The 20,908-nt window shown below is 43.6% G+C and overlaps 1 protein-coding gene across 1 annotated transcript in view; it reads left to right on the top strand.

Annotated features, from left to right (window-relative positions):
* Positions 1 to 20,908, top strand: part of LOC306925120 (activating signal cointegrator 1 complex subunit 3-like) — a 250,456-nt gene that overhangs the window by 79,863 nt on the left and 149,685 nt on the right. The window contains exons 9-10 of the mRNA XM_079503798.1: positions 1,214 to 1,378; positions 20,239 to 20,415. Of these exons, the coding sequence (XP_079359924.1) occupies positions 1,214 to 1,378; positions 20,239 to 20,415 (342 nt within the window). The remainder of the gene's footprint in view (positions 1 to 1,213; positions 1,379 to 20,238; positions 20,416 to 20,908) is intronic.

Here is a 20,908-nt window from a genome sequence, read left to right as displayed (position 1 = left end):
CCTATATTAACACCCCGAACGCCCGGGGGTATTTGTAATCATTATATCAGGACGCCCAGCGATTTGTTTCTTCAGGACCTATTTCAAGGTGGCTCCGCGCCATTTTGGGAAGTAGCTTGAAGTAGCTAGATGTAGCCAAAACACCCACGAGGCGATCGACAACAACGGGAGGTATGATTAATTCTAACACGACTAGGGACGGGACCGTGATGGGCCGCTAAAAACATAATCTTTGATTAGAATTGGACGGATTGATTTGGATCAAGAGTTATTCACGTTTTAAGATTTTCTGTCTCATCCACTAAAATGGGGGGGGGGGCATTTTGGATTATCCTCTTTCTATCTGCAACATTTTTGTTTCATAAAGATCCACCATGTACATGAGCTACTTTCTGTCAAGAGAAATTCCGTGCAGGTGTCAGATGATTATTTTTTCTAAATGTCAGAGTTTGGAAGGACTCGTTTTCAATAACACAACATCCTGCTGCTTCCTGCATTATGTGACATTTAGAAACAGGTGGTACGCTGAAGGACCGCTGAACGATTAACATCCAGAGCTTGCAAACTCCAACGCTCCATGCTGTTCAATGTTTTGCCACTCAATGTTTTGCCACTGAGGGGGGGCGTGTCCTGGTGCAAAAGTGTGCATACTCTATATACTGTAGCATGGGTTCCCAAAGTGGGGTCCGGGGACCCCTGGGGGTACTTGAGGGAGTTCCAGGGGGTACCTAGCTCAATTAGAGATTGAAACCAAATGGACCCTTATGGGTCTGTAACTCAGAGAGTGTACAAATGGAACCAAATGAACCCTAACGGGTCCATTTGGTTCCATTTGTACACTCTCAGAGTTAAATTAACAGTGGTTTTACAATATAAATTGGAGTACCAGATATCGAAATGCCATTAAATCGGGGGTCCGTAGCATAATGTGTGTGAAACTGGGGGTCCATGAAATTATTGTTTTTCAGAATCACTGCTATAGAGCCGTAAAAACCCTCCCTTATCGGGGTCACTGGCGTATGTTTTCAAATGGGGGGTCCGTGGCCTAATAAATGTTGATTTGGGGGTCCTTGACACGAAAAAGCTTGGGAACCACTGCTATATAGAGATAGAAGGTTTCTGCCCGACAGCAACCATATCGTTCTGTCTGCATAAACCGCCATGTCTGTTTTTGAACGCCGGCCTGTTTTGTCTTCTTTCTGTTCTCTGGCAGATGTTGGTGACCACGCCCGAGAAGTGGGACGTGGTGACCAGGAAGAGCGTGGGAGACGTGGGCCTGACCCAGATCGTCCGTCTGCTGATCCTGGACGAGGTGCACCTGCTCCACGAGGACAGAGGACCCGTCCTGGAGGTCCTGGTGGCACGGACCATCAGACAGGTGTGTTCCTCAGTACTGTATAGCTCCATTATGGACCATCAGACAGGTGTGTTCCTCAGTACTGTATAGCTCCATTATGGACCATCAGACAGGTGTGTTCCTCAGCTCTGTATAGCTCCATTATGGACCATCAGACAGGTGTGTTCCTCAGTGCTGTGTAGCTCCATTATGGACCATCAGACAGGTCTGTTCCTCAGTACTGTATAGCTCCATTATGGACCATCAGACAGGTCTGTTCCTCAGTGCTGTATAGCTCCATTATGGACCATCAGACAGGTGTGTTCCTCAGCTCTGTATAGCTCCATTATGGACCATCAGACAGGTGTGTTCCTCAGTACTGTATAGCTCCATTATGGACCATCAGACAGGTCTGTTCCTCAGCTCTGTATAGCTCCATTATGGACCATCAGACAGGTGTGTTCCTCAGTGCTGTATAGCTCCATTATGGACCATCACCCTTTTTATTTATTTTTTTAAATACAATTTTAAAAAAAAATCCTTTTATGGTGTAACACATTCCCTCCCGTTACACTAGGTGGGATCGTGAGGCCAGTGCCAGTCAAATGCACAAAATACCAAAGTAGAAGAAGTCACCATTTTGTTAGTGGCACTGGTATAACATTATTCATTAATGTTGGAGATTTATTTCCTCTCACGCAGGAACAGTGAACTGAACAGTGCCATCCATTACATGTGATTGTCAGCTGCAGTGTGTGTGTGTGTGCAGTGTGTTTTTGGCCCCATAGTGCAGCTCAGTGACCTTGTGGTTAGTGAGAGTGTTCAGGGTTCAACACCACACTAGTGTGTTTGGAACATCGTTATAACATCAGACGTCACCTGGTGTCACCCGCCCTGATCTCCAGACACAAGCCAGGAGATGTTCTGGACAAGACAGCTTTGTCTGTACTAGGCATGTAACGATACACTCAACTCACGATACGATACGATACGTATCACGATATGAGGTTCACGATACCATTTTTCACGATATTTTCAACACAATTATTTTCCAGACAAATGACCAAAAAATGTATGATTTATCTTCCCCCCAAGCTTTTTTCACAATTTTTATTTAACTACATTGCAAAAGTAGCATTACTTTTCATGTAAAATTACTTAATTTCTGTGCAACAACTGTAAACAATGCTTTCATGTTTAAACCTAGCTTGAGTTTTCTTCTTTTCTTTGATGGCATCTTAGGATAGATGTAGACCTATTTGACAGCGCAGAAACATAATTGCCTTCCTTGATGTATTAATGAGCATCAATAACGACCATCACCTGTGTCACAGACACATACAGCTCCCCTCTGCACTGAAAGTGACTGCATGGAGTCTCTCATTTCTCTCCAAAAGCAAGTGAATATGATGGAATATGATTACAGCTCACATTTCATATGGCAAATACAAAAAGTCAATTGAAATAAGTGAAATGCTTTTTCATTTTCAGGTCATTAACACATTTCTTGGGACAAAAATGAATCTAAAATGGCATTTACATTTAATCTACAGATGTGCTCATTCTATGACACAATTCAAATTATAAATAAAATATCATTTGAATTTGAATTTTCAAAAAATGCCAGCTAATTAGTGGGCAATATTAAAATGAAAATGCAATTTAGAAAATGCAAATGAAATAAGAGATTCTTTTTAACCTTCAAATAATGAGCGCATTAAAGTGAATATATAATGCAATAGCATTTACATTTCATCTCCAGGTGTGGTCATTCTATGACGGAATGAAAAAGCAAAAGCAAGCAATTGCATTACTATTTGAAAATGAAAATGCAATGCGATTTCCTTTTGCTTTTTCATTCGGTCATAGAATGAGCACACTTGGAGATGAAGCAAAAGCAAATCACATTGCATTTTCCTTTTCAAATCGTACACACGTCAATTTGAAAATGAAAATGCAATGTGATTTACATTTGCTTCATCTCCAACTGTGCTCATTCTATGACCGAATGAAAAAGCAAATCGCATTGCATTTTCATTTTCAAGTCGTACACACTCCAATGTGAAAATGCAATGTAAATTAATTTTGCTTGATGTAGCCAAAACACTCCCGAGGTGATCGACAACAACGGGAGGTATGATTAATTCTAACGCGACTAGCGCCGGGACTGCGATGGGCCGTCTAAAACATAATCTTTGCTTAGAATTGGACGGAATGATTTAGATCAAGAGTTATTCACGTTTTAAGATTTTTGGTCTCATCCGCTAAAATGGGGGGGGGGGGGGGGGGGATTTTCGATGACGTCCCAACCGAAAATGTTGCGCAATGCTCCCAGCCTGTGGAGCGATGCGATCGGTTCTCCGTCCTGAGCGCTGGGTGTTACTATTTGATAAGACGGAGAACTCGCTCGGGGTGTTAATAAGAATAATGTAAAAGTATGTGCAAGAATATACATATAGTATTGCTTGTACTGTATGTCCTGTGTTACAGTATGTGCCAAATACAGTTTTTCTTTGGTAGACTATGGGTGGGCCTACTGTATGTAGACTCAGGTACACCCAGATTGATATGTACCAGTCAATAAGTAGATTGATATGTACCATTTCTGCTCGCAAATTAACTATGTTGCATTTGCCGCCCTCTCGTAATCCTTTTGTCCTCTTCTATCTGTTGTGGTTGTGATTGTCACTGGCAGAAACAGAGCATTGTTGGTGTCAGTTGTTTTGTGATTGTCACTGGCAGAAACAGAGCATTGTTGGTGTCAGTTGTTTTGTGATTGTCACTGGCAGAAACAGAGCATTGTTGGTGTCAGTTGTTTTGTGATTGTCACTGGCAGAAACAGAGCATTGTTGGTGTCAGTTGTTTTGTGATTGTCACTGGCAGAAACAGAGCATTGTTGGTGTCAGTTGTTTTGTGATTGTCACTGGCAGAAACAGAGCATTGTTGGTGTCAGTTGTTTTGTGATTGTCACTGGCAGAAACAGAGCATTGTTGGTGTCAGTTGTTTTGTGATTGTCACTGGCAGAAACAGAGCATTGTTGGTGTCAGTTGTTTTGTGATTGTCACTGGCAGAAACAGAGCATTGTTGGTGTCAGTTGTTTTGTGATTGTCACTGGCAGAAACAGAGCATTGTTGGTGTCAGTTGTTTTGTGATTGTCACTGGCAGAAACAGAGCATTGTTGGTGTCAGTTGTTTTGTGATTGTCACTGGCAGAAACAGAGCATTGTTGGTGTCAGTTGTTTTGTGATTGTCACTGGCAGAAACAGAGCATTGTTGGTGTCAGTTGTTTTGTGATTGTCACTGGCAGAAACAGAGCATTGTTGGTGTCAGTTGTTTTGTGATTGTCACTGGCAGAAACAGAGCATTGTTGGTGTCAGTTGTTTTGTGATTGTCACTGGCAGAAACAGAGCATTGTTGGTGTCAGTTGTTTTGTGATTGTCACTGGCAGAAACAGAGCATTGTTGGTGTCAGTTGTTTTGTGATTGTCACTGGCAGAAACAGAGCATTGTTGGTGTCAGTTGTTTTGTGATTGTCACTGGCAGAAACAGAGCATTGTTGGTGTCAGTTGTTTTGTGATTGTCACTGGCAGAAACAGAGCATTGTTGGTGTCAGTTGTTTTGTGATTGTCACTGGCAGAAACAGAGCATTGTTGGTGTCAGTTGTTTTGTGATTGTCACTGGCAGAAACAGAGCATTGTTGGTGTCAGTTGTTTTGTGATTGTCACTGGCAGAAACAGAGCATTGTTGGTGTCAGTTGTTTTGTGATTGTCACTGGCAGAAACAGAGCATTGTTGGTGTCAGTTGTTTTGTGATTGTCACTGGCAGAAACAGAGCATTGTTGGTGTCAGTTGTTTTGTGATTGTCACTGGCAGAAACAGAGCATTGTTGGTGTCAGTTGTTTTGTGATTGTCACTGGCAGAAACAGAGCATTGTTGGTGTCAGTTGTTTTGTGATTGTCACTGGCAGAAACAGAGCATTGTTGGTGTCAGTTGTTTTGTGATTGTCACTGGCAGAAACAGAGCATTGTTGGTGTCAGTTGTTTTGTGATTGTCACTGGCAGAAACAGAGCATTGTTGGTGTCAGTTGTTTTGTGATTGTCACTGGCAGAAACAGAGCATTGTTGGTGTCAGTTGTTTTGTGATTGTCACTGGCAGAAACAGAGCATTGTTGGTGTCAGTTGTTTTGTGATTGTCACTGGCAGAAACAGAGCATTGTTGGTGTCAGTTGTTTTGTGATTGTCACTGGCAGAAACAGAGCATTGTTGGTGTCAGTTGTTTTGTGATTGTCACTGGCAGAAACAGAGCATTGTTGGTGTCAGTTGTTTTGTGATTGTCACTGGCAGAAACAGAGCATTGTTGGTGTCAGTTGTTTTGTGATTGTCACTGGCAGAAACAGAGCATTGTTGGTGTCAGTTGTTTTGTGATTGTCACTGGCAGAAACAGAGCATTGTTGGTGTCAGTTGTTTTGTGATTGTCACTGGCAGAAACAGAGCATTGTTGGTGTCAGTTGTTTTGTGATTGTCACTGGCAGAAACAGAGCATTGTTGGTGTCAGTTGTTTTGTGATTGTCACTGGCAGAAACAGAGCATTGTTGGTGTCAGTTGTTTTGTGATTGTCACTGGCAGAAACAGAGCATTGTTGGTGTCAGTTGTTTTGTGATTGTCACTGGCAGAAACAGAGCATTGTTGGTGTCAGTTGTTTTGTGATTGTCACTGGCAGAAACAGAGCATTGTTGGTGTCAGTTGTTTTGTGATTGTCACTGGCAGAAACAGAGCATTGTTGGTGTCAGTTGTTTTGTGATTGTCACTGGCAGAAACAGAGCATTGTTGGTGTCAGTTGTTTTGTGATTGTCACTGGCAGAAACAGAGCATTGTTGGTGTCAGTTGTTTTGTGATTGTCACTGGCAGAAACAGAGCATTGTTGGTGTCAGTTGTTTTGTGATTGTCACTGGCAGAAACAGAGCATTGTTGGTGTCAGTTGTTTTGTGATTGTCACTGGCAGAAACAGAGCATTGTTGGTGTCAGTTGTTTTGCTCGAATCTCATCTTGTTTATTATTATAGCCACAGGAAGGTGTTAATGTACATTTCCCTATTAATACTGAGAACACATCTTCGAGCTGTAATCATTGCTATGTGAGGTATTCTGTGTTTAAAAATGTATGAGCTTGAATCTAAATCTACACAGTGAGAGATCGGAAATCATTTAGTAGAGATATAAGTACTGATACAATTTCTTTCCCTTCCCGATACCGACTCCGCTACCCATAACTTGGGTATCAGTCGATACGGAGTACCAATACCAGTGTGTAATTTAAATTTAAATTAAAATCTAGGACATGGTTGTCAAAGTGAGGTACAGGCCAGGGACTCACAGGGTTCCAAAGGGTCCTTGAAATGAAAAGGTTTGAGAACCACTGATCTAGGAATAAATACACATTTTTATTATTAAACAGTAGTACAACGTCAACTGAAGCATTCCAAATACAAAATAATTGATTACAGTAAATTACATATCATCATGTGATAAATGATGTGGTATGGGAATGGCATAGACTGGCTCACTCGCCAATACCAATATCACCATTTTAGGCATAACTTATTCCTTTGAAAGGTCATGAAGTTAAACTGCCTCCCCCTGGCCAGCCGGGGCGCCTGATGGAGGGGAAAGGAACTGGTTGGAATAACGTGTTCCTTCCACGTGCTACGTCCAACCAGGGAAACTCCCCCTGTCATGTGTAAAGGAGCAACTTGGACACTCAGGCATGAAGGAAGCATGAGTTGCTTCCGTTTCTCTCCCCATGTCCCCCATATATGGGGACTAGGTTGGCGGAGGGTGTGTAGAGCCTAGGATCACATTAGATAATTGACACAGGGGTGAAAAATGGGTTACAAAATCGTGGGATAAAAATTAAGTAAAACAAAAAATAGAAAGGTCATGAAGTTCTGACGGGCCAACACACAATCAGACCATATTTTACTTTTGCTAGCCTCCTGCATTGTGCACAATTTTATTCCCAACACACTACCAGCAGAATTGGCTTACGTCGTGGTGCACCGTGCTCTGGACACATTATATAGCAGTGTAGCTGAGTTTGCACACTGCCTCGTGAATGGAATGCCTCTGCCAGGTCCTGCCAGGATTATCAGCCACCGTCTCGTCTCGGCCGTCCGTCCGTACGTACCGATGCCGACGTCTTGTCTGCAAGGCTGATTTCCCTTGATGATGAGTGGCAGGTTGCCCGTGCAGGAATCCGCCTGGACGTTTGGGATATTAGCCTATTAAGACCTGGAACGCATCTGTGTCGCCTTGGCCTTTAACCGCCTTAACCATTATTTAAAACTTTAGCTGTTGAAAAATAACAGATATACAAGCTCATAGCACGGCACCAAGTGCTGAGATATGAGCTTGTAGATCTGCTAGTTTTGAAAAATTGTGAAAATGCGGCGCGCAAATCAGTGAATATATTCTTTCACAGGGCACGTTTTTTAACTCAAATCTTTGCTGCTTCCCTGTTACAAAACATTTTCAAATGCTGGTCGTCGGCCGAATACGTACAGTATAATCTTTTATATAGAAAGGTAGGTTTTTCAAAAAGCTGTCAGGAGCTAGAAGACATTTGTAGAATCTGGTCTCAGGTCTTAAATGGGTTAGAGTGATTATGCAAATGCAGAACAGGCGGAGGGGGAGATGGCTGGTGTCCTGCGTCAGGCGGAGGGGGAGATGGCTGGTGTCCTGCGTCAGGCGGAGGGGGAGATGGCTGGTGTCCTGCGTCAGGCGGAGGGGGAGATGGCTGGTGTCCTGCGTCAGGCGGAGGGGGAGATGGCTGGTGTCCTGCGTCCCACATTGTGTGTTTCAGCCTGATGAGCCGCCGTCAGGTGTCAATCTCACCCAGGAAATTGATAAACGGAGAGGACGGACAATTCTCAGGTCCCCTCAGGCGACGTATATAAAGGAGCTGTTGATTTATTTATCTGTATCTCGCTCATGCCTAACGCTGATCCAAACGGATGCGTAAAAACCTTAGAGTATATATGAATAGAGACGGCACCCGGAGGAAACCCTGAGGTGAAATGGACATAGTGGCCGAATTTGGTATTGCAGCGTGGGCCCAAACACATGAACGCGCTTGTCCATTGACTATCATTGTGCACGTTCACGTATCATCGTGAACGCTGTTTCATATGTGAACGCACGTGAACGCGTGCAATGATGGTCAACGGCAGCGCGTTCATGTGTTTGGGGCAAATCCATCCCAGAATGCACTCTGTTCCTACTCGGAAAGGAGGAGTGAAATCGCCTCATGCGCTTTAGAGCAACTTCATGCAAGTGGATGGGAGGAGAACTCGGGTGCCGTCTCTATTCATATATACTCTTAACCCATTTTGGTGTTAGCATTATGTTATGCTTTAGCTATTGAAAAATAGCAGATCTACAAGCTCGTAGCGCGCCACTCGGTGGCGCGCTACGAGCTTGTAGGTCTGCTATTTTTTTTTTAAATCGAAGAACCACTGACATAGAGACATAGCTTTTTCAGAAAACTGTCAAGATGTAGAAGACATTTTTAGAATCTGATCTCAGGTCAAAATGGGATAAGGTAAAAACCCTGATTTACACTTGGGATGTGCATCGTGTCTGACGCCGAACATAGCCGATATACAAAACGTAACAGTTTGCAGATCTGCTATCTTTGGTGTGAGACACGGCCGCGCAACTACATACTACGTATAAGTATATCGTCTGTGTCGGGTGGAAAACTCATATATCCATCACCGTTACTTTTCAGGATAAAAAAATTGAATAAAGAAAACTTATCTGACAAAGGCCTCTGTGGCCTTCGTCAGATACCTGACGAAGGCCACAGAGGGCGAAACCTTGTGTTTTTTACCCTGCTTTGGTAAATAACGCTTTTGTGGAGCTTTCAAACGGTGTGCAGACTTATTCTTTCTTTTGCAGTCTGTCCTTTTTGTTCGAGCACCCATTGAATTAACCTGGGATGTGCGACTTGTGCGTGCACCTCCTGACCACTTTTGTATATAGACATAGTACACAAACACACGCCGATATACAGTAAGTAGCACATACATTTCTTAGTGAGAGTTAAAGTACAAGGTTAACCCATTAAAGTGGGATTTTAAAGGAATCCGTGCTGGTATAGAGAAGATCCCAAAACAAAACACTGAAGTCCAGAGAGACAGACAGAGGGGTTGTGAGAGCCAAGGATGCACACGACTAGAGGAAGTGCTTTGCTTTCCGCACTGCGTGGTGACGGCGGACCTCTGGGCGAGGTTAACTGCTGGGTAATTGAAAAGCAGCCTCTACATGTGGCCGCTGTTTACTCGGTTCACAGCCTATTTATCTGCAGGTTTAACTGATTTTCTTTTTTTACCTCAGAAGCGCTGACTGGATGCTTTGTTGCACACCTCTCTCTCTTTTCGGAAGGGAATTTAGAGCTCGAACCGATGCCAACTTTTTGAGGGGTCCCATCCCGTTCTGTTTGCCAAACTAGTGAAAATGGCTGATCTACAAGGTCACACTGCGTCGCTTCGCGCCATGCTGAGTACCTTGTAGATCTGCCATTTTCACTACTACTTTGTCCCGTCCCACTGTTTGGGAAACGGATAACCTAAACCACAGATTGCTAATGTTTTGAAAGATACTTTGTCCAAAAGTGCAAAATCTTTGGATTTGTTTGTAAAGTTCATTTAACATTAATTACAAAATGAACAAGCAAACAAGTAACATCGTAGAAATACACACATGAACTGAAATGTATTTTATTGGGGGTGCATACTTAGTTTAGACTAGTCATTGGTTAGACATGGGTTAAGGTTAGGTTTAGGTGTGCTGCCCCGTGGGAGGTTAGGTTTAGGTTTCTGGTTTAAGGACTTCAGTGTTTTGTACCAAACTATTGTATGAGTACCGAACAAAGAATGTTTGCTTTCGCCATCTTTGTTGAAGAAGAGTCTGGGCAATTAAGGTTTAGTCTTACTAGATGAACTAAAAGTTTCTCAATCTTATATTTAAATTTAGTTTGGCTTAATCTAGGTAGGTTTCCGAAGGTCAATGATTAAAGTGTGATTTACCTTTGAGGGGATTAAGTCCACCCATCAAGCCCATTAGTGTCAACCTCAGACCATCAGATCATGGTCTGATTTTGAATCTAAATGGCATTGTGTTTCTGCTATTGTCCTGTCTCTGCTCTAATTAAGAGCAATTTAGAAGTTGTAGGACTAATGACTGGTCTAACCAATGACTAGTCTAAACCAAAAACTGTCACTGCACCCTGGCTATTTTTGAAAATGTCTGTTTTTCTCTCCTTTTTTGGCCCAAAATAGGGAGCACCAGGTTAAATCAATCAAGTCAAATGATAGCCTCTGGAGAGTTAACCGCCTATGGAGTCTGTGCGTGTCTGTCCGTCTCTCTCTCAGCTTCCATAATTAGTGCAGACCTGTGCTGTTTGAGAACGTAGCTCTATACGTATCATTGATGGCTTCCTTCCGATTGATGTATTGATAGTTTCATGCGAGGGTGGAAAAAGAAAGCTCATTAAATGTAAACATTATACGAGCTGCCTCAGAATAGATGCACAAGCATCCAATCTTCACACAACTACTTCATCTGCATGATAAACGTTGAGTATCGCCTTTTCTCCTTAACAGTTTCGTTTAAAGTCAGCGGTGTGATCCATCTCCCTGAATACTTTGCATACAAAAATAATATAGCGATCATTAAGACCAAAACTAGCACAGAAATCCAACTGATTCTTTTTTTTAGTAGAAAAAGTCACATTTCCACAATGGCTGCAGGATTTTTATGGACTAAAACTTTTACATCGCTGCACTGAACATTCACTTTACATTGGTGTGTGTCTGTGGCAGGATCCTCCTTGACATATGGAGAGCTGCTGTCTTCCAGACTGCATTTTTCCTTGTCAGACCAAATCTTCACTATTCTTTTTTTCCTTGCCATAACAGGCTGCGAGATTTAAAATATGGGTTGTTTGGGGAACCTTAAGCCCGAGTCATACTTCGCCGAGTGCCGAAAATACCCAACCTGCAAGCTTACGATGCGTTACATAAACATAGACCTGTCACGATTATTAAGTAAGCACCTGATCACAATTATTTGAGCTAATCGTTATTACGTTGGATGATCTTTAGAGCGGTTTCCGTTCATCTGTATGTGAGTTATGGCAATTTTTTCATATAATAAATGGTAAAATGGTGCATTTATATAGCACCTTTATCCAAGGTGCTTTACATAGATTGTGCATCACATTCACCCATTCACACACCGATGGCGGCAGAAACCATACAAGTCACCCACCTGCACATCGGGAGCAATTAGGGGTTCCCGTCTTGCTCAAGGACACTTCGACACTAACTCTGGGGGAGCCCGGGTTCGAACTGGGAACCTCATGGAATCTCATGGTTCCCATCCGGCTGCTCTACCGGCCACTCTACCCCTGAGCCCTGACGCCCCATTTTATTAACCCATTTTGGGCGGGAACCCCTTTTGGTGTTAGCATTATGTTATGCTTTAGCTATTGAAAAATAGCAGATCTACAAGCTCACAGCGCGCCACCGAGTGCTGCGCTATGAGCTTATAGGTCTGCTATTTTTTTTAAATGGAAGAACGACTGACATAGAAACATAGCTTTTTCAGAAAACTGTCAGGATGTAGAAGACATTTTTAGAATCTGATCTCAGGTAAAAATGGGTTAAGTATATGGCCCGTTTTAGTCATAGAACAAAACAGCAAATGCTTTGCAGATTATTAGTACTGGTTATTGTTAGTAATATAGTATTTAGTATTTATCTGCCCAGTCCTTTTTTCTTCTTTTAATTTTTTACAAAGCATAACAAGTAAAATGTTTTCTCCCAATGTTCAATACCAAAAACACAATTCCAACATTAATTACAATTATTCGTAGAACAATTTATTTCATGATTGTGACAGTCCTAGTCTTGTACGTCGTCTATTTTCGGCGTGCGACACCGTTGAGCGACGGAGCATAAATTAGGCAACTACACAGTTGAAGGGATTCCTCTTATTAACATTGTTTTATTCATTTATTTGCTGAATTATTGATTGGTGCACTGTAAGCAAGAGTGTTGCCTCTGGAAATGAAAAAAGATGAGTCGTCCCGTCAATAAAATATGGAGGCAGGAAGAGAAAACAACTATTCCCCAAAGGATGGATCTTTAGCTGTAGGAAGGGATACAATAACACCGGTGGGTGTGAGAGCTGTTTCAGGAGAGGAGAGAACACTCTCTCTAGGTGTCCATTCATTTTAACCCATTTAGACCTGAGGACAATTCTACAAATGCCTTCTAAATCTTGACAGTTTTCTGAAAAAACTATGTTTCTATGTCAGTCGTTCTCAAACATTTTCATGTCAAGGACCCCCAAAAATATGTATGTAATTGGCCGCCGACCCCCATCTGAAAATATGTTGTTCCAGGGACCCTTCCCAGAAGCAAAGATTTGAGTTAAAAACGTTAGAATATATATTCAAAGATTTACGCCACATTTTCACGATTTAAAAAAAAATGCAGATCTACAAGCTCGTAGCGCGGCACTCGGTGCCGCGCTATGAGCTTGTAGATCTGCTATTTTTCAATAGCTAAAGTATAATGTGATGCTTTAAAACACTAAATGGGGTTCCCGCCAAAAAGGGGTTAAGCGGGACGCGGCGCTAGACGTGATCAATCGCACACACTCGGAATCACAACGCCAATCAAAACATCACAGGGGTGGGAAACGGTGTCTTTACGATCGACCGCTCGATCCCCAAGGGCCTTTTTGGTCGATGGTGGAGCAATTTGAGAACCTAGACAAAAACATCCACTCATATCGTCTGCGGTCCTCTTGTTCTCAGGCTTGCCGGTTAGAATATGAACCCCAACTGTTTGTATCGTGATTAAACACAGGAATGGACCTGGCAGCATATCAATGGTCCAGGTGTGTTAACTGTTTAGTACTAGACTACTACTACCTTTCAACCACAGCTAACGAGGCCAAACCAGGTGTGTTAACTGTTTAGTACTAGACTACTACTACCTTTCAACCACAGCTAACGAGGCCAAACCAGGTGTGTTAACTGTTTAGTACTAGACTACTACTACCTTTCAACCACAGCTAACGAGGCCAAACCAGATAGCAGTATTGAGAACGGCTTCAGGAAGAGATGCCAACAAGACAAAAGACAGAGTTACTGTGTGGGAGTCCACGGGGGGTCCCCGGGGAACATCCAGACCCCCTGGAAGGTGTGTGTGTGTGTGTGTGTGTGTGTGTGTGTGTGTGTGTGTGTGTGTGTGTGTGTGTGTGTGTGTGTGTGTGTGTGTGTGTGTGTGTGTGTGTGTGTGTGTGTGTGTGTGTGTGTGTGTGTGTGTGTGTGTGTGTGTGTGTGTGTGTGTGTGTGTGTGCGCGCGCGCGTGCTAGTCTGTGTGCTAGTCTGCGTGCGTGCGTGTGTGTTAGCCTGCGCAACAGTGACACTTGGTGGTGAAAACCAACCAAATGCTATTTCCGTGCTCGGACAGACAGACCCAGGGACACACATAGCTGTCTATAGGAGTGGTTGCACCACTCAAAAAAATGATACAGATGCTTTCCTGATGAATGAGCTGAAATCTCAACAAGCAGCAACACTACAGTCTGTGTTCATGAAGCCTGTTGGTGAAGCTAAAGTGGCCACTTCAGTCTCATGGCATTTTGTGCACGAAAGGAGTCGCTCATAATTTCGCCACGGAAGGACAAGCTGTGAGGACATTTTCCACATGCATACATGGATTTAGTCACCGTGGTGCTGCATGCCCATAAAGCTCAGATTTTAACTATCATAACATTCGCAAATCTCTGCAGAAAACACTGAATATGAAGGACGCGTGGATGTTGCCTGTGTTTTTGGACATTTCTTCTTCTGTCGTATGTCCTTAGACCTTCAGCTCCGTTGCAGCAGCAAGCCAGTCCAGTGTGTCATTGTCTCGGTCAATTAGCCCACGATCACCATTCGGTGGCCGGTATATGGGGCAGCTGGTCAGCACGTGTTCCACAGTCTGTAGTGGGTCCCCACATTCGCAGTGGGCGCCACTGTCTTTGAGACCCCATTTCTGCATGGCTGCACCGAAACGTCCGACTCCTGTCCTCAGGCGGTTGAGGGTTGTCCACCGATTTTAACTATCATAACATTCGCAAATCTCTGCAGAAAACAGTGCATATGAAGGACTCCCCGTGGATGTTGCCTGTGTGTTTTTGGACATTTCTCACGTGAAGACTTTCTTTCAGCACAACTGATCAACAGTGAAATATGACCACATTGTTGTCTCTTTGGAGATTGCAACCAGCAGCTCCCAACTTGACTTTAACATACTGGCTGCTATTTCCCACTTTAGTGCTGCTGCCATAGACGGCAAGTTCGGCAACAAGAAGTGAAATTGGATTTCGTGTGATCTTTCTGCAAGACTGATTAAGTATTTTTCATTTTAGATTGAAAGTCCAACACATCTATGCCTGCTTGGATTATTTTTTTCCCCCAGAATAGTATAGTGCAAAATATATATTCTGTGTTGTTGTGTTGTCAAATGGTTCAGTAGATCTTGTGCCCGAAAATGTTGTTAACCCCTGAATTTAGACCAGAGGCTTCAGGGCTTCGAATTGGGTCTAATTTGCATCACAACGAGGGTGGCATGTCTTCTCAGTGGTTTGGCTCATGTTGTTTTCATCAGGTCGGTAGAAACGAGTAAACAGGACATTGTTGTTGTTTATTTAATTTGTATTTATTTTTTGCAAGGAAATGCACTTTAGATACTTGCATCTTTCCTTTCCTCTCTGCAGCCTTGATCGTTACACACCCACGAGTAATGACGGCAAACACAAATACAATGCAAATCCACAAGACGCAGTGACAGGGTTAGTCAGCCCACGGAAATGCTCTACAAAAATGATGTAGTTAGAGAAGCACAATCCTTTAGAAATATAGTATTTTAGAAGTGCTCTCTGATAACATTTATCTGAACATGTTGATGTATTAAGCTGAATAGGTTCCGTTAACATTATTGTTGTTGTGTTTTTTGGGCAAGATATCACCAGGAATGGCTCATCGTCTTAACCGCCGCCTCCTATTTGCAGCACAGGAAGAATGGAGAATGTTCTCTTAAGATCATTAGGGCGTCCTCTCCCAGACATCAAATTGCACTCAGCAGGGCCATTTATGATGAAAAACAACCAGCCTTTTAAATGTGACATGTCGTAAAAGCCCCTGTTAGATTCCTCCCTTAGGTGCTGTCTCACCAATAGCCAAGAGAGAGACTCAGATCAGCCCCACCATGCTAAAGAGGACAGAGTGGGAAAAACCGCAGCCTCATTTGAATGCAGACTACAAAGACAGAAGAACTCTACTGATTGTGGGCCTAATATTTTCCTTTTGGAAATGGCCTGTAATATTAAAATACACGTAGGATCAAGGTGGCTTTTGTGTTCACAGGCATAGCTATGGCTATTTTGCAATTCGGTTAGCTTTTCCAAAACAATGGCATAACTTAGTTACATTTAAGACGTTTCCTGAATGAATGAACTCTCTGCCAACGGAGGCGTGAAAGGCTGCAAGCAACACTGTCACATTGCGGGTGTTACATGGAAACCAGTGACCCATGCTTTTCAGTCTGTGGTGATTGCATAATCATTGTAATCTATATGATCTATAATCTATATTAAATTGGTCACCACTTTTGGTGTGACACACGGCTGTCCTTACATGGTTTACATTCCGTTGTCGCACGTGTGTGAAATGACAGAGATTGAGAGAACAAAGAGAGTTTATCCTTCAGTGAGGCTGTGGAAGTATTCACACTATTTTGGGATTTATTGGTGAAAGGAGGAGATCAACATCAGTGCAAATTAGTCATGGTGAAGCAAGCCCAGCACAGCTCCACAACACTCGGGTAGGCTGCACTCTTGATTTATGTATTTTTTTTTTGCCAAACTTCCTCGTGGGTGGGTTTTAATTGTCGATGCAAAAATAATCTAACAAATTACTTTTCTCAAAAGGTAATCCTGTAATGTAACGGAATACTGTTAAAAGTAACGTTCCCCGACACTGGTCATATTATCGCCATAATATAGCAATATTAACACCCTGAGTGGCAAGGACGGAGTTCTCCGTTCAATCAATTAGTAACGCCCAGCGCTCAGGATGGAGATTGATCAAAAGGACGGAGATTATTGATATCAAAACCGATCGCATCGCTCCACAGGCTGGTGGATCATACCTCCCGTTGTTGTCGATCGCATCGAGAGTGTTTTGGCTTACACCAAGCTACTTCAGCCACATCCGGGATAGCATCCGGTCCGTTGCTAAATGTGCTCCGCTGCTATAAATCGCTGGGCGCTATGATTTAATGGATTCAATAACCCCAGGCGTTCGGGGTGTTAATACTGTATATGGAGGTATTGAGTAAATAATATGTCATAATTATTCGATTTTTGCCCACCCCTACCTGTACGTACGTCCTCTGAGGGAGTTTGTAACCCTGTAAACTTGTTGGTTCATATTTGCCACTTCAATCCAATCTAGTAGATCACCATGCAGACCAAAGCCTCTCTCCACCCAGTTACTGCCACACCTGACAGCCTGCCATAATTGACTGTGCAGATAGAATTATGGCTGCTGCTGCTGATGTGCCAGGTGCTTCTTTTCACCTCGTTATGCACATGAATATGGAAATCCCAGGAAACTAACCCATTCTGACCTGAGATCAGATTCTAAAAATGTCTTCTACATCCGGACAGTTTTCTGAAAAAACTATGTTTCTATGTCAGTCGTTCTTCGATTTTTCAAAAATAGCAGACCTACAAGCTCGTAGCGCGCCACTCGGTGGCGCGCTATGAGCTTGTAGATCTGCTATTTTTCAATAGCTAAAGCATAACATAATGCTAACACCAAAAGGGGAACCCCTTTTGGTGTTAGCCCAAAATGGGCTAAACAAAACCCCCTTGTGCTTTTCTTTTGTATTTTATGGAATTGGTTTTTAGAGCAAAGTCTGTGTTGTGCTCGGAAAAGCACGTGTTTTCTTGGCCAGGTTGACTAATTCCATTATTATGCATGACATTCAACATAAAGCTTCTCTAAAATGCCTTTTTACTATATTAATGCTACGTTGTTGTATCAGAGCATCCCTAGGGAACAAACCGTGTTTTAGCTAAAGAACAATACTGAAGAACAATTAGATACAAAAATGGAAGTATCGGGGAGCTAATTGATTCTTCAACCTCTATATGGAAAAGCAGTTAAACCCATATCCAATCCAATCCACTTTTTGATTAATTTTACAACTCAGAGTTTACAAAGTGCTGTACAGAAGAATACAAATAAATACACTGTAGCTAAACACGGAGAACAACAGCAAACACACTGAAAATACAAAACATGGACCATGGAAATTCAACCCGGGTTAAAGGCCAAGGTGTAGAGGTGGGTCTTTAGGTGGGATTTAAAGGTCTCACATATAAAGAAATCACACCCGTGTGAACTGAGTGGTGCAACTCCCCTCTATTGGTTCTCTGTATCGTTCCAATTGTTATCGTTCCAATTTCTTCTCTGTATCGTTCCAATTTCTTCTCTGTATCGTTCCAATTTCTTCTCTGTATCGTTCCAATTTCTTCTCTGTATTGTTCCAATTTCAGTTCCTATTAGTTCTCTGTATCGTTCCAATTTGTATCGTTCCAATTTCTTCTCTGTATCGTTCCAATTTCAGTTCCTATTGGTTCTAACACGATCTCTCTCTCTCTCTGTTTCTGGCACAACAGTGCCACTTTTGGTGCTCATTGGTACTGGTCACATAGTCACACACAAACTTGAACACGGACATTGCTAGTTGAACACGGACATTGCTAGTTGAACACGGACATTGCTAGTTGAACACGGACATTGCTGTTCCTTGGAGTCAAAAAGGCATGGCCTGAGAGCCTGGTTCTCCCAACCAGGTTGTAAAGGCATGGCCTGAGAGCCTGGTTCTCCCAACCAGGTTGTAAAGGCATGGCCTGAGAGAGCCTGGTTCTCCCAACCAGGTTGTAAAGGCATGGCCTGAGAGCCTTGTTCTCCCAACCAGGTTGTAAAGGCATGGCCTGAGAGAGCCTGGTTCTCCCAACCAGGTTGTAAAGGCATGGCCTGAGAGAGCCTGGTTCTCCCAACCAGGTTGTAAAGGCATGGCCTGAGAGAGCCTGGTTCTCCCAACCAGGTTGTAAAGGCATGGCCTGAGAGAGCCTGGTTCTCCCAACCAGGTTGTAAAGGCATGGCCTGAGAGCCTGGTTCTCCCAACCAGGTTGTAAAGGCATGGCCTGAGAGCCTGGTTCTCCCAACCAGGTTGTAAAGGCATGGCCTGACAGCCTGGTTCTCCCAAACAGGTTGTAAAGGCATGGCCTGACAGCCTGGTTCTCCCAACCAGGTTGTAAAGGCATGGCCTGAGAGCCTTGTTCTCCCAACCAGGTTGTAAAGGCATGGCCTGACAGCCTGGTTCTCCCAACCAGGTTGTAAAGGCATGGCCTGAGAGCCTGGTTCTCCCAACCAGGTTGTAAAGGCATGGCCTGAGAGCCTGGTTCTCCCAACCAGGTTGTTTCACCACAGTTGAACTTAACCCATTCTGACCTGAGATCAGATTCTAAAAATGTCTTCTACATCCTGACAGTTTTCTGAAAAAGCCATGTTTCTATGTCAGTCGTTCTTCGATTTTTCAAAAATAGCAGATCTACAAGCTCGTAGCGCGCCACTCGGTGGCGCGCTATGAGCTTGTAGATCTGCTATTTTTCAATAGCTAAAGCATAACATAATATCTTAACACCAAAAGAGGTTCCCGCCCAAAATAGGTTAATGTACATCTGCAGCGCGGCGCACAGCACCTATACTCCCGCGCAGGGATTGGTTGGGCCTTATCTTGATAGGACGTTTGACAGGTACTGCATCACATTAAAGGCCTTACCAATCTTCCCTGTCACATAACACAGCAGGAGGCCCATAGATAGGGCCATGTACACAATACACATCATGCACGCCACACACACACCGCTGCTTCACTCATTCCCCTTCCCACCCACGCACCTGCTTACACACACATGCCCACACACACGTGCGCGCGCCCACACAACACCCGCAGAGTGCAATGCATAAACCCTTTAAGGTAAAAGTAATTTCAGGAGCAAATCCATTTTTATTATCACGTTTTCATTATCAAGATACATTCTTCGTGTGGTGTGTTTACCTGGAGACAAAGATTACCTTTACCGCAGTTCTTAATGCACACAAACTTCTGTCCGCAGTAACCTCAACAAGTCCACAGAGTTCAGGCTGTGTGTGTTGCTTTGTCACCTAGACCAATGGTTCCCAAACCTTTCAGGACGCAACCCCTCAAAATAATCCTATTTGGACTGGGGAGTGGGACCCCCCTAACCTGACTCCGCCAGATGGGGCAGCAGAGAGTACACTGGGTTCCCCCCTCCTGCTCCCATCTGGGAACGCTCAGGCAGACTTGATGCTCCGGCCATAAAACGGCCTGGCCAATCAGCGGCAGCTAGAGGCGGGATCAAGGCAGCACTGTGTATGCCTTGATCCCGCCTCTAGCTGCCGCTGATTGGCCAGGCCGTTTTGTGGCCGGGCATCAAGTCTGCCTGAGAGCATATTATTGTTTGACTTTTAATGTCTTGATGAATTGAATGCACAGGACCTCAATGGAAACGAGACTTGGGATCATCAGGTTATATCCTTTTAGCAATCCTTTGTGTAAAACTGTTCAGAATCATCTTCATTGTCACGTCACAGTTTTAACAAGTGAAAACCCTGTGGGTGGGTGGGTGCGACCGCGTGTGTGTGTGCACGTGTGACCATGCATGTGTGTGTGTGTGTGTGTATCAGGTGGAGTCCACTCAGAGTATGATCCGGATCCTGGGACTGTCGGCCACGCTGCCCAACTACCTGGACGTGGCGTCCTTCCTGCACGTCAACCCCTTCATCGGCCTGTTCTTCTTCGACGGGCGCTTCAGGCCCGTTCCCCTCGGAATGACCTTCGTCGGCATCAAAGCCACCGGCAAGGTGAACAACAAACACACGCAGTCACCTAAAACAATTACTCAAATCATTAAGACCTGAGGACAGTTTTCCCCACAAATGATATGTATTCGGCTGCCGACCCCCCATAGTTTGTTCCAGGGACCCCCGAGAAGCAAAGATTTGACTTAAAACGTTCGCTGCAAAATAATATATATTCAAAGATTTGCAGACAGAGTTTAAAATAATGGTTAAAGTGGTTACAAGCTAATGTGACACAGATGCGTTCCAGGTCTTAATGGGTTAAGTTATTTTCTATCAATTTCACACACTATGAAGCCTTGCATTCATGGCGATTTATTTAGTTTCTTGTCGCATTTCCTAATTGCCGATAATTTGATAACCAATACTTTTTGAAAACCAATCAAATTGAAAAGGGTGCACTTGGTTTCCTTGACGCAGGTGCGCCGCCTGGAGGTGACTTGAGCCACCGCCAAGCGTGCTAAATCGAGCGAGTCGCCATTGCCAGTGTTGCAAA

This window comes from Electrona antarctica, assembly GCF_951216825.1.
Source record: "Electrona antarctica genome assembly, chromosome: 6".
NCBI lineage: Eukaryota > Metazoa > Chordata > Actinopteri > Myctophiformes > Myctophidae > Electrona > Electrona antarctica.
The sequence above is the reverse complement of the archived record's forward strand: the minus strand, read 5'-3'. Positions and strand labels throughout refer to the sequence as shown.